Below are 14,840 nucleotides of genomic sequence, written 5' to 3'. Positions count from 1 at the left end.
TTATCATAAAGGTCTCAATCTTCGCTGCCTTCATGAGTAGCTGAGAAGGAGAAGGATCTTGCTGCTGCAGGGGTGGTAGAGACAAACGTGTAAGTGGACCGTTAGTTCAAATTTGATATTCAAGGGTCAACTGTTTTTAAAGTCAAGGGAAGGCATATCAGTAGTTGTAATTTCCTAGTACTGCAAAACAAAACAAGCTCTAAACTTAATGGCTTAAAACAAGCAAAATTTATTTTGCTGACTGGGCTGTTTGTTGTCATCATTTTCCAAAACGACCCAAAACATTAAATGCCTCTTTTAGGGAGAAAAACACATACTTTTCCCATCATATTGGAATCTTTTACTTGAATTATATCTGGACAGTTTAGATTTCCAGATAAACACATAGTATTTAAGTTAAGCTAGTAAAGGAATCTCAAGTGGTATGTATAAAGTGATCATGAAATACACATGTGTTTTCAAAAGTTGGGCATAATAAAACTAGACTGAGGGATTTAAAGAAAAACTTCATTGCTGTTCCATGTGTATTTTTAAACTAGTGAGATTTCCGTTTACAGCATTAGCAATTTTGGGAGAACTAAATGTTCATTTAATTAAATGAATAATAAAAATAATGCCTTATTTAATCATACATGATTAGGTATGTTAATCCCCTTTTTATGCATAAAGTTACAAGTATCTAACAAGAACACAGTTGATTTGTGTTGGAGCCAGCAGTTGGATGGGCCTACACTTGGCACTGCCTTGTAGATTTTTCTATCATACAACTAGTGGTTGAATAAGCATCTTCTTTAGGCTAGAGCTTTCAGAATATGAAATATTTTAGAGTAGAGTTAAACTAGACTTCATTTTAAACAACATTCAGATATTCTTTGCCTTCTTTCTCCTCTGCCCTGAAGAGTTTGTATTTATTATAATGTGTAACACAGCCCTAATACAATGTGGCCTACATAGGTTTTTCTCTTAGGCTTTGACATAGACTCTGGGACCATTAAGGGAGCTTCATGGTTCTCAGGCAAACTTTCATTCTACTTTTTGTCCTTGGCAAGTTGCTTTATTATCAAGTGGATGCTGGGCACCATACATCATATCCAGGTTCAAGGTATAGGATGAGCTGAAGGAGGCTAAAGGCTACTGACATCCATCATCTCTTGTAAAAAAAAAAACACCTATGGTTTATGCCTACAGTGTCAAAATCAGGTAGTAAATAAGGTAGAGCTGGGCATGAAATGCTAACGGAGGTTAGGATGACAGCCACATTGGTCACATAATGTTGATATTTGATCAAGGATATCCTGGAACATAATGGAAAGAACCTACATTTCAGAAATAAGTGAACAGGGCTGAGAATAGTAATTTTCTTTCAATACATCTCAAAAAAGGATTAATTATGATTGGAGTCCTACTTTGCCCAAGGCTTTTTATTTCATTTTGCATGATAACCTTTCTCAGAAGCATGCATGCATAAATGAGGTTGAGACAGTGACTTAAAGGTGTAAATGAAATATCACTAGAAACAAAAACTATTGTGTGTTTTCTGGTTTCTGACCTGTTTAAGGGATGCTCAATGTTACTCAACAGTGATTTACTTAAATCAGATAGTTATAAACTGTGGTGGTGGTGGGGGCAGGGGGGTTCTAATGGGATCTGCTTTTTCTGGTAGGTTTAGTGGCAGCGTACAAGCTTGCCATAAACATTTCCTGGGTTTTATCTTCTGTAAAAGTGTTCCTCCACCTTTCTGAGTCTGGCTACCCCACAGAATTCTTTTATCCCCTTTATTCTTAGATCCACCTTTAGTTACCTTGTCTGTAATGAAACGTCTACCCTCTCTGAAGCCTGAGTTCCTCTTCTAAAGTAACACCACTACCACCTTTTTTCTTTATTCTCATATTTTTTGGGGAAATTGTCTACACTCACTGCTACATGTCCTCTATCGCCTAAGGAAGGTATTTGTCCATTACTGGATTTTTTTTTTCTTAGAGATCAATAGTAATCAAATTGAACAGCCTATGTCCTCTCAGGCTGTGTGTTCTGTGGCAGTGGAAAAAATGACAGCGTAAGAGGGAAATATCTGTGGAATCTAGTCCCTTAAATGGAGGTAGCTGCCCAAGTGACTGTCAATCAGGTATTTGAGTTGCACACAACAGATGCATTTACCTGGTTTCAGAATTGAAGCAGACTTACGAAAGGTGGTAGGTGTTCTTGGGCTCTTAATGGCGGACAGGATTGATTGCTGTTCAGACAGAGCAGTGTTTCCGCTGTTAGTTACTGGGGTATCCTGTCACCCCAAAGCCCCAGAGCCAGAGTATCAACACTTTTGAGTGATTGCAGTTTTGTGACAACATAATACTAGTTCTCTAAGTCACCTTGATTGGATTACCTTCCTCTGCTCCTTTATAATCCATGTTTTGAGTTTAGGGCAAAAAGGAGAGTTGAACTGCTACATTTCATCCAGTTCTGTATTTTAATTTGTCATTTCAAAGCTAATATTATGGTAACAAGTGTACAAATCATCAGAATCCCTGGTTACTTGTTAATGATACTCAGTAAGATAGCCTGCTTGTCCCATTTTGGATAATATCAATTTCTAGACAAAACGTGAGTCATCTCCCCTCGGTTTAAGTGCTGTCAATCAGCTCTCCATTAGGTAAAATGGTGAAAACACGCGTCCAGGATCTTAGATATTTAGTGAAGTAGACATATACTAAAATCTGATAACTATTCATCAGAGTTTGACGTGATTGGGAAGGAATTAGGAAATCTAAGAGGTGGGATTTAAATTGGGCTTTGAAGAATGAAAGGTTACAGAGGATTTGGGAAAGTAAATTGGAGGCAGCGAGGACAAGTAGATGTATGACTGGCACTCACTCAAGGTTGTGTGGAAGGAGGGTCAAAATAAGGCAAGTAGGACCCATTCTGTGGAGGGCAAGGGTAAGAAATTGGAATGATTTGTACATTGGAAGGTGAATAGAAGTTTTCTGTCACGTTATAGGAGAACAGCTGAAGGCTGTGTATATGATAGTATGGATCAGGTGGTTGGACCACCCAAGAGCTTATATGAGAGAAATGAGAACTGAACTAGACTGCTGGCAGAACAGACAGGATGGAGACAACTGATGGACAGTGCTTGATTCACAAGTAGGTTGTACTGCAGTTTAAAAAACAAGCACTAAGCACTCTTATTAAAGCACGTCCTCTAAGCTGTTACACAGATTGATCACTAGGAGGCATCAGTTTATCAACTAGTAAGGTGAAAAGGAAGGCAGCTGGACACTTACCTAATACTTCTGGATAGTTCTCTGTTAATATTTAACATTTTCAACTCAAGGCCTTTGGAAACTAGTATCTATGAAATATTTCTTCTGAATAGTACTTCTAAATGACTAGGAAGTCTAAACTGCACTCTGTGGGACTATTTGGTTATCTTTATACACTGATGAGGGTAAAGTGACATGCTCATAATTTACTGGCTTTTAACTATTTCTTGAAAGATGTTTGACCTTTGGTTTATCCACATCTTTAATAATGATGACTGTTGTCATGAGTTTCTACTGTATGTTGCAAATTAGTTTATAGATCAGGATTTTGTAATCATTATGTATTAAACACTTAATAACTTACCAAGTTCTGTTACATATCTTTAAGCCAGTATTGATTAACGGAGACTTTTAATCAAGTGTTTGACTATGTAACTGCCAAGTAAGAAACTTACCAACTCAGTTCCATTGTTGTAATTCTTATGCTTCTAAATAGAAAACAGTAAGATGCCAGTTTATATAAATACTTCACAATATTAAATTGCATGTTGCTTGAGAAAAGTTTTGTGGAATTTATTTTAGATGATGTCTGACTATAAAAGCATTTAAGGTTCAGAGAGGCTTAGCATGGGGTTATCCATTTAAAAATTATACCAAATATATATTGGTATGGCAAATTTCAAGTCCTTTGCAAATTTTAAAAAGTAGGATGTATCATGAAAAATCTGTCAAGCATTTAAAAAAAAATTGATACTCTTTTTTTTGATGGATATGGACTTCTGATTCCATTCAAGATTTCTACATATGTTGAGCATCTACTTTGTACCGAGACTTTTTCTAGGTGATTGAGACACAGAAACAATGGTTCTTGGCCTCTTAAATAGTTTGTATACTATTCTAGGAGGAAGGGAAACAGAAATAAATAAGCAATAGGTACAGTAAATTATTGAGTAGATGTTAGAAGATAATATATGCTATGGGACAAATTAAGGGGAATTTGGGGGATGCTATTTAGAGTGATCAGATAGGCCTGCTGAACCAAGGCTTGAAGAAAGTGATGGAGATGACCCTGAGTGCTATGCTGAAAACAGTAACGAGGGTAGAATCGGAGATAAGTTCGGAGCCCATTGTAGTAATCCAAGGGGGATATGACGGTGATTTGGATCAGGGTGGTAATGAAGGAACTGGACGGAATCCAGATGTAGTTGAAGGCATAACTAATGGGATTTCCTGACTGTGTAAATTGAATATTGGGAGAAAAAAAATCACTACAAGGCAGGCATCCTTCTACACACTTAAATTCCTAGGGCAAGAGTACAGTGGGGACATATGTTTAAGCCAGGTTTATATTTATGCTGAAACATAACTTGGGGGAAGAGCTGACCCTCAGCCTATGTCCCACCTTCCCATCCCTGGCTCTGAACTGTATGGCAAGGAGCCTCCTGCACATTTACTTGGATGTCATAGCCAGTATAGTCAAACTGTCCACCCCCCTAACACATCAGTGCATGCAATGATGATGTAATGCATTTCCTGGAACAGCTGGGGCTATTCTGGGCAGGGTATTTGGGATCCTGAGAGGGCAGAACAAGTATGCCCTCTAGGTAACATGTCATCTTGACTGTAAAGCACACAATCCTAAAGCTCAGGGCCTTGCATAAGGGCCTTTCCTGGCCTGGTCTAACGGCAGTACTGACCTAGGGTTTTTAGTTTGAGCGTCTGTAAAGAGTATTGCTGTCAACTGAGAAAGGGGGCTGCAGGTAGAACAGATTAGAGTGAGGAAAATAGTTTGGGAGCTCATTTACATGTTTGATTTCTCAGACTACACAAGCAATACAGTAGAGAGATGGAAATGGAGAATTTTCAACTTACAGTAGCACTGACTGGCCTGGAATATATAAAAAATGAAGGTTATTTTTCACAACAGTTAATTCTAACCTATAAACTGGAGCAGTTCCATTCAGGAATTTGTTACAACCTGTCATGTATAAATTATGGACTTCTCTGGCCTATCCAGAGTGTTCTTTTTCAGGTTTTTTTTTTTTTAATTTTCTATAACCTAAAATCCCTTCAGACTTAAACCTCTAGTGAACTATTCAGTGAATGGCTTTACTAGTGTTCCTTTGCCTCGTATGTTTATTATTTTTTAACTTTAGTGGTTTATCCTTTGGCAATAAGCAGTTGGATATAAGTTGGGGATATGAATTTGGGACTCTGACATATAGATGTTATTAAAAGTGACGAGACTAGGTATCAATAAGAGAGCAAGTATAGATAAAGAAGAGAGCCAAAGACTAAGACTTGGGGCATTCCAACATTAAAAGGTTGGAGAGGAGAGAAACTCATAGAGGAGACACCAGAGATGTAAAGGGAAACCAAGTGATGTCCTTGAAGCCAAGTGATGATCTTTATCCGAGAGAAGAAAATGAACTGTCCAGTGCTGCTGATAATCTTTAAACTGCCAACTGTAAAATGCACCTTGAATTAGCCATTTTAAATTTGCTTACCAAAGCAATGGCTTTGTTGGCTAGTTTTCTAAACTTCAATAACTTTTAAGTGATTTGTAGGTTTTTATTGTATATACAGCTGAAGTTTTGTTTTTTGTTTTTGTTTTTGTACAGTGGTGCAAACCTAGCTCCTGCAACCTTGAACTTCTGGGCTCAAACAGTCCTCCACCTCAACCTCACAAGTAGCTGGGACTACAGGCATATGCACCACACCCGGCCAAACTTTTTTTACTTTTGTAGAGGGAGATCTTGCCATGTAGCACAGGGCTCAAGGAATCATCCTGTCTCAGCCTCCCAGAGTGTTGGTATTACAGGTGTGAGCCACCACGTCTGGCCCAACGTAGTTTTTTTTCCTGTAAGTTTACTCATTGTCTTAAAAAATTGGCAAATATTAGCATACAGCAACTCAACTATGTTCTTAATTTGTTAAGTCACAACTGTTGGTGGTGACTGTTGAAATAAGTAAGAGCAAAGTTGTCACCAATCTATGGGATTCTTATATTACTGATATTTTTCAGTAATGCACTCTAGTCAGACCTTGTAGACTTAACTCTGAGCTGCTCACAAAATTACTAAATCATTGGGAAATACCTAACTGGAAATGCTGGCCTTTAAAGTCTCTAGTTATAATTAAATGGGTGATTTTGAAAATTGCACTGGCTGTTCAGACGTTTTCAAATGAGAACAGAATGCATTTGTTTCATACTGATAAACTGCAGAAGGTTAAGTAACACCAAATACACTTGAGTTTCTCCTAAGAAAATGACTTGGGCCTCCAGATTACATCTCATTTTTTTTTACCCTATCAAGTTTGTGTTTTTCCATATGAAATGTCTTTCCCAACTACACCTGCCCTTGGAGACTCTGAATAACAGACAAAGGAAGTATCCTTTCCAGATGAGCTGAAGAATGTCATCCTCTTAAAAGAATGAACAGCTGGTCATGTAGAAATTCTCTGGAATGCTCACTTGCCTGCAAGGGGGGAGGGGACAGAAAACATGTTAGGTGTAGTTTTTTGTTATTGGTATACAGAATTGTAAATCTTTGAGACATAGTTTTACTAGAAGTCTACATAATTTTAACAACTGTCTTTCTCCTGAAAAGATTACTAATCAATTAACAATGTGAAGGCCAGAGATCTGGCCAAGCATAATTTAGTGGGACTCCGGCTTGCTGACTGGATTGTCCCGTTTGATCAGACATTGTCTCTTAGACGAAGATTCAGGACGCCCTCGTGTATGAAAGTTATCCTTTGTTCTCATTACCTTGGGATTAAGTTCGAATTTCTTACCATGACACACAAAGGATTCGATTCTTGCTTAGCTCTCTAAGCTGCTCTTATGTTCTCTTCGCCTCTTGAATTCTTTGCTCTTGCCGCACAGCTAGCAGATGAGCTAATCTGTCTGTTCCAGTTTGGGCACAGTAGCAGCCCTTCCTCTTACCTTGGCCCACTCTGACTTGTCCAGCCCTGGTTTAATTATTCTTTGTGTCCTCGTGAGGGTCCGCACATACTTGGGGCTGTTTACCAAAGGGATGAATTTCCCTAGCGGGAGGCTAGATCTCAGTTAGGCTTTACTTCCCAGAAAGCGGCTTCTATACGCATTAAAATGTAGGAGTAGGAGAGTGCTGGGGACATTGCCTTCCCGGGGTCACAGATAAATGAGATTCCAAAACCAAGATCTGGCTAGGCGCTTGGAAAGAGAGACCCGCGGAGGCCAATCAGGCATTTGGAACTGGGCCTTGCAGTGTGGGATCTCAGCTCAGACGTTCCCCGGTTTGTAGTTAGAAAGCTGAGTTACTGTTTTAATAGATGTAGCACACCGTCCCGACGGGTCAAGAAGAAAGCCGAAGACGGGCTGGTGCCTGCGGTCGGGGTCGAGAAAAAGCAGGCAAGATGCGACCTGACGTGGGTCCGCCTTTCTCCACCCGTGGCAAACCCGACAGTCGCACTATTGCTTTCACAATCGCCCTCTGCAAGAAGAGCTACTTATTGACCGTGAGCGAACATGCGTGGGAAGCACGATGTCCTCTGTGCGCTCAGTTGTTTACCCAGCGTCCGGAGGAGGCACACCCGCAGGACTCGCGAACCTCGGCCCCGGCCTCCCAGCTCGCCCAGGCCACGACGCTGGCTCTGCGGGCTCTCGGTGCCCAGCGCAAATCCCCAGGGCTAATTCGCAAGGACCGAGACGCAGCACTGCCAGAAGGCAGCCCCCGCCCGCGCAGCCGGGTCCTCACTGTCCGAGGCTGTTAGCACAGAGCTTCGCCGGCCTGGGAGAAGCGGGACGCTGGGGATGGCCTCGCAGCGCCCTGTGGGCGTCGGCATTAGTCTCCAGGCAGCCAGGGCTCCTTGGGCGATCTCCCCGGGTGGAGGAGAGGAGTTTCCGGGGCTCGGGTCCCGGTCGCCTTCCAGGGGAAAGAGCGCGAAAGCAAGTGGGCGGCGAGAGGCGGAGCGAGGGACGCGGGGGGCGTGGACGCAGCCGGCTTTGGAAAGGCCCCAAGTTAATGAGGCGTGCGCCGGCTGCCGAGCGCCTCTCGGAGCTGGGCTTTCCCCCGCGGTGCGGGCGCCAGGAGCCGCCTTTTCCGCTGGGTGTCACTCGGGGGTGGGGAAGATGGCCCATTCAAAAGCGCCGCGAGGGGGCCAAGCCAGTGCCCTTCAGTGAGCGCTCGCAAGAAGACGGCAGAGGCCCGGCGGCTCGCAGCTTCGGGACCTTGTGGCGCATCAGGACGCGGCTGTCCCTCTGCCGGGACCCAGAGCCGCCGCCGTCTCTCTGCCTCCTGCGAGTTAGCTTCCTCTGCGCGCTCCGGGCAGGCGGCCGTGGGAGCCGCTGGGGCGAGGACGGCGCACGGCTGCTGCTGCTGCCCCCGGCCCGAGCGGCTGGAAGCGGAGAGGCCGAGCCTAACGGCGGCCCCGCTTATGCTGGGAGGATGCTGGAGAGCAGCGGCTGCAAGGCGCTGAAGGAGGGCGTGCTGGAGAAACGCAGCGACGGGTTGTTGCAGCTCTGGAAGAAGAAGTGCTGCATTCTCACCGAGGAGGGGCTGCTGCTCATTCCGCCCAAGCAGCTGCAGCAGCAGCAGCAGCAACAGCAGCAACAGCAGCAACAGCAACAGCAGCAGCAGCAACAGCAGCAACAGTCCGGGCAGGGGCCGGCGGAGCCGTCCCAACCCAGCGGCCCCGCTGTCACCGCCCTCGAGCCGCCGGTCAAGCTCAAGGAATTGCACTTCTCCAACATGAAGACCGTGGACTGTGTGGAGCGCAAGGGCAAGTACATGTACTTCACTGTGGTGATGGCAGAGGGCAAGGAGATCGACTTTCGGTGCCCGCAAGACCAGGGCTGGAACGCGGAGATTACGCTGCAGATGGTGCAGTACAAGAATCGTCAGGCTATCCTGGCGGTGAAGTCCACGCGGCAAAAGCAGCAGCACCTGGTCCAGCAGCAGCCCCCACTGGAGCAGCAGCCGCAGCTCCAGCCTCAGCCCCAGCCCCAGCCCCAACCCCAACCCCAGCCTCAGCCCCAGCCCCAGCCCCAGCCCCAGTCACAGCCCCAGCCTCAGCCCCAACCCAAGCCTCAGCCCCAGCAGCCCCACGCGTATCCGCATCCACATCCACATCCGCACGCTCATCCGCATCCGTATCCACACACTCACCCGCACCCGCACCCGCATCCGCATCCGCGCCAGATACCGCACCCGCAGCCGCACTCGCTGCCGCACGGACACCGGCTTCTCCGCAGCACCTCCAACTCCGCCTGAAGAGGGCAGCTCCCGGGCCAGACAAGGTAGGGTCCCGGCACTCGCACTCCCGCGGTGTGGGTCTCAGAATGTTGGGAAGAGTAGGCAGCCTGTTCACAGGTTCGGATCCTGTGTGGAGAAATGAGAACTCTTTCCAAGTTTCTGGGGAGGTGGAAAGAACAGAACCCAACTGGAGCCAGAAGGGCCTGGGCAGAGAGGGGAGGCTGAGGAGACCCGGGCCAGGAAGGAGGCCTCGCGGACCGTGCCCGCGCCCATCATGACCTTCCTGGTCCAGGGGTGCGCCCCCAGCCTTGCTTGGCTGTGTGTCTAGGCACTTGAGGGAGAGACCCCGGTGTCTTTCTGAGCCCGCTTTCTCAGCCGGACTGGCCCGAACAGAACTGGTCTCGGAGAATTCTTGGCCACCTACTTGACTCGATGTCATTTCTTTCCAGGTTTTGAGGACTTGAGGAAGTGGGACGAACACATTCCTATTGTCTTCACTTGGATCAAAAACAAAACGGTCTCCCCGCCCCGCACCAGATCAAGTAGTTTGGACATTACCCTACTGAAAACTTGCGATTCTTCTTAGTTTTCTACGATGCAGGAAACAACTTCAAGTCAAGAAGACTTTATTTATGAACCTTTGAAAGGATCTTCTAGCACGGTGAATTTTGTAGGAGGGATGATGTACTGTAATTTTATTTTAATGTATTTTGATTTATGGTTATTTATTAGTTTTTTAAAAATGCTTGTTCTAAGACATTTCTGAATGTAGGCCATTTGTCAAAAAGGAAACATTATTTTCGAAAACCTATTCCGTAGTAAGTTCTAATCTCGGAAAATAAAAAAGGGCGGTGGAGGGAAAAACATTAAGGATCTATTCATTATTCCTATAGTATTTTCAGAAGGTCTGACACTTTTCATTGTTATGCCAGATGGTTGAAATTAAACTCTGATACTACTTTTTTTGAGGTTTTTTTTTCCGTACACATAGAGTTTGTATAGAAGTTTTAAAAAGCTAAAAGTTCAAAATGTGTAATTATGAAAATCTAACGTTCGAGATAGTTTCTAAAAGGAAATCAGTAGTAAGGATACCTGATTTCAAAATACTTAAAACATAACCTAACTGATGGTAGGATGATTATATCTTGAATATGTGGTAGGATCACATCTACTGTAGGAAAACCTAGCTTATATCATCTGTGTGTAAAGGGCTTAATAAGGAAACGAGGCCTTTTGACTGATTTATGAGTATAGGTACGTTTGCTGTTTTATTTCAAAAGTGTTGTGGAGGAAAAGAGTAGATTTAACTTGTGTAGGAGAATATTTGTGCTCCCGTCCAGGCTGGGGGACCTTTCTCTGAGAGCTTTGCACACTTGACTTGAACCACATTTTTTGATCCCTTTACTTTGTTTTAGAAACACACTGAAAAATCTCATTGTTTAAATTACAATTTGTAGATATTTCAAAGGTCTAGGAGTCATAAGTTTTTGTTTTCATACGGAAGATGATGTAGATCAGAGAAACCAACTGTTTTGCTTTTCATTGCTTGGTGAGAAATGTGAGGATTCTGTTTTGTTGTTAGGTTAGTTAAACTCAGAGATTGAAAAGGAAAAGACTGGATAAACACAGGATTTTCAGTAAGAAAACAACCCCAGTCTTGTCTTAGAAGCCACTTGTTGAGGAGTCCGGGGGAAAAAAAGAGGATGTGCTTTTAAAGGTAGAACAAACCTTCTTCTGTGTTAAATCAAAAGGATGGTCAAAATCCACCAGGGCAGATGCTACATAAGTTTAAATGGAGCCATAGATGATATCAAGTCCTCTTGGGGCTGAAAAGCACTTCCTATCTGCATGACTTTACTAACTGGTTTTTGTTTTCCATTATCTTTTTCACAGAAAGTCTTGGTCAGTACTTTTCCGGCATTTAAATGGAAATGGTCAGTATTAGACCACTGCTAGGTTATGTAGTCAAGAAATAAAAAGCAGAATTGTATTCTACACATGTCTTTATTCTCCTTTCATCTAGAAAGGAATTCCAAGGTCAAATTACTTTTTAGTGCAATAAATGATGACATTTTGAGATCGTAATTCTTATCCAAAAAGTTGCAGGGAAAATTAAAGCAAATGGCAAACAAAACTTAAGTGGACCCCCACTTCCAGTAGTTGTGCAGGTTGTAGTTATGAAAAAAAAAAGCTGCCAACATTCAAAAACTCATTTCATATGTATATATGTATACACATATATGAATATGTATGTATATATGTATACATTTGAGAGCATGTATGTGCATATATACACATATATATGTATGCATATATGAATACATATATAAGTATGTATATAGGAATACATATATGAATATGTGTATATGTACATGTATGTATATATGTATATGAAATGAGAGCCAGATCTAAAAATTTCACAAATCAAGTTTGGTTCAGCTTCCTTAGGACTACAGGTGTACTTTTTGAGGAATGCCTCATGGTACTCCTTTTAATACATGCAAATCATCATAACTCCAAATGAACCACGGTTTTTTCCCAACGGAGAATTTATCTTTTAAATTCTTGTATGAAAAAAAATCCATACCAAATACCTTATAAATTAAGATTGATATAGGTTTTAAAAAGGGCATTTGTATGTTAGCTTACATATAGGGCTAGGTAATTTCATTGTTTCAAAAAATATGCCCAGGCTACCTCTTGGTGGCTAGATTTTTTTTCCCCCATTGTGGCTATGGTTCTTGATAGGGCCACCAGAATCACGGTATCTTGTCTTTCTATAGCCCTTGTTCCTTAGTCTGTTGTGATATTTATGTTGACTTGACCTTTATGACTTTCTAGTCTGAACCCCTCTTAGCATTTAACTGTGAAATCTAAGAAATTAGAGAGTAGAATGACTTTTATTATATTGACACCTTTGAAATCATTATTAATAATTTTTCCAGAGCAAAAAAGCAAACACACTCAATAAGACTAAACAAAACAAAATATAAATACATATCATGTAATGTTTCAGTGGCTCTATTCTACCTGTAAGAAATGGTACAAACCACCTAAGGTATTTTGAAGCCTGACAAATAAGCTTCATGAAAAAAGGTAAAAAATGTCTTTTTCAACCCAAGGAAGAGGAGACCGAAAGGGCAGATCCACTCCTTAAATAAAAGTAAAATGTAAAACGTTGGAAAATTAAGAGTCATGCTTCATCTGGAAACTGAACTTTTGTCCTTGAACTTGTGTTGGCACCAAGCCTCATACACAGTGAGCTCAATAACTATTTGTTGGGACAAAGGAAGGACAAAATGTGTCACTCCTCAGCATCTGGGAGGTGCTGTCTCTTGCCTCACTGAGTGCTTCTTCTCTTTGCTCTCATGTCATTCCCTGAGAACAGTTAATTCTGGGACAGGCTAAACATGATGAGCTTCTTAAACAGACTTTCTTAGTGGAAATCCATTTAGATCTATAGATGCTCTATGGGCAGTGCTGACGTCAGAGAGTAAATATCTATCAGGGGCCCTTTTAAAATGAACATTTTCCTCATTGAACAAGCTGGGATCCTGTACTCATGTAGAAATCAAGGCAGCTTTATAATTTCACTTCAAAAGTTTATGTTTTTGTCTCCAATGGTGGTAAAAATAAAAAACGCACATTACTTAAGGAGTCTCGCTCTCATGTAAACACTATTAGGAAGTCTGGATTAAGTTGAAAGTCCTGCTTTAACTCCGTTTTTGCTCTCATCTACCAAACACTTTGTATGTCTCGTAAAGAAGCCCTTACTCTTAAGAGAAAGCCCTCATTTTAAATCTGACACTAAAGTTTGCTACAAGTGTATGAGTTCAACCACATCCCTTGTTTTCTGTCCCTAGGAAACAAGTCATGTGGTTTTAGCATGGCTCCAATGTTAACAATATTATATGCAGTAGCAGGCTTAGAAGAGTGGACTAAGACTGGAACCTGGAGCGATCCCATAGCACAGAATCCTATAAAGATAGATCTGTGAGCATCTGTTTTCCTTTTGTGTGTCAAACTCATTGGTTTTTGCTTTGCCAATAAAATATCCTAAGCAGAATACATTTTAAATAAGAAAATTATAGATCTTGGTATTGAATCCATCAGTGATTCAAGAGATACACCTATTTGCCTAAAACAACCTAAGATGTATTAGTTATGGAATTATGCTGGCTAGGTTCTTAAGGCCTATTTCCTGAATTCTTGACACAGTTTTCAAAGATGGCTTTTTGATTTGCACGGTTGAGCAGCCAATCCAGATTTACCTAAGATTGGGTGAAAAAAAGTGATTTGTGACTTCGTTGGCAGGGCATTTGCTAAATGGAGTATAGGATCTAACAGGGTTTTCTTAGAAAGGGCAATATTGTCCAATGAAGGAAACAGGAGGACTCTGGGTTAGAAGCATCTGCATAAAAGCTGGTGAGACTTAACTCTCCACTGCTCTGCAGCTGGTCGGCTGATGGCAGGCTGAGCAGTGGGGAAGCAGGTTTTAACAATAGGTAATCCGTCCAGGTCACTGTATGTTGAGAAGAAACATAAAACTGTTGTCTGTTACATTCCGAGGTCAGTCTTCTGCTTAACGTTTCATAGTATACAAATGCCAGTTTCTGGAAAGCAAGTATCACCATGTACCAGATGCTTTATACACCATCACATTCATGAATTTATTAGCATGGTCAGAACTTGTGTAAATATATCTCTTAGAGGATTTTGGGGAGATGTGATTTATTTTTCATATTTTCAAAATGCATTCCATTTCAAATAAAGTATCTATTGAGACAACTGACCTGTGGACCTTTTGAAGGCCTCATTCAACTGACACCTTCGTTGTGTGTTCCTGTGAAACAGAGATTCTGAGTCGCTTGGCCATTCTGAAAAGAAAAAGACTGTTTTTGAAGTTGGGAATTCATTTTTTTTTTTAATTCACTGGGCATTTGGAATATGAACATTCACTCAGGTCTGTTGGTGAAAAACTTAGCTTTCAGAATGCTAATGTTTAGTTGAATTTTCCATAGTTTCTCAAAGGACCAGAAACAGTCCCTAGTGAATTAGCTCAACAGCAATTCCCTCTTGAGTCCGAGAAGTAGTTAAATTCTCTTAGGTCTCTTGGGAGGGTAGAGCTTTGACTCTGAGTCATCCTTCAAACAGGTATTCATAACCCTTCCTATTTTGTGTTGAAAGCAGAAGAGGAACTTGATTCCTTAAAGAAAAATAGCATTAACTTTATTCTTACAATCCTCACTGGCATCTAAAAGCCGTTAAATCTCAAAAGACTTTAAAATAGGAGATTTGAAGACATTCTGTTTTTATCCCTTAGCATAGTTTCACATTGACAGCT

At 42.0% G+C, this 14,840-nt stretch overlaps 1 protein-coding gene across 1 annotated transcript; it reads left to right on the top strand.

The window, feature by feature from the left end:
* The first annotated feature begins 8,260 nt into the window (after nucleotides 1–8,260).
* Nucleotides 8,261–14,288, top strand: PHLDA1 (pleckstrin homology like domain family A member 1). The gene is made up of 2 exons (XM_003733802.6): nucleotides 8,261–9,540; nucleotides 9,946–14,288. Exon 1 carries the CDS (start codon nucleotides 8,267–8,269, stop codon nucleotides 9,512–9,514), a length of 1,248 nt encoding a protein of 415 aa, XP_003733850.4. The 5' UTR covers nucleotides 8,261–8,266; the 3' UTR covers nucleotides 9,515–9,540; nucleotides 9,946–14,288.
* The last annotated feature ends 552 nt before the right edge of the window (nucleotides 14,289–14,840 follow it).

Source organism: Callithrix jacchus, chromosome 9, assembly GCF_049354715.1.
Source record: "Callithrix jacchus isolate 240 chromosome 9, calJac240_pri, whole genome shotgun sequence".
In the NCBI taxonomy this organism is placed as follows: domain Eukaryota; kingdom Metazoa; phylum Chordata; class Mammalia; order Primates; family Cebidae; genus Callithrix; species Callithrix jacchus.
The sequence above is the reverse complement of the archived record's forward strand: the minus strand, read 5'-3'. Positions and strand labels throughout refer to the sequence as shown.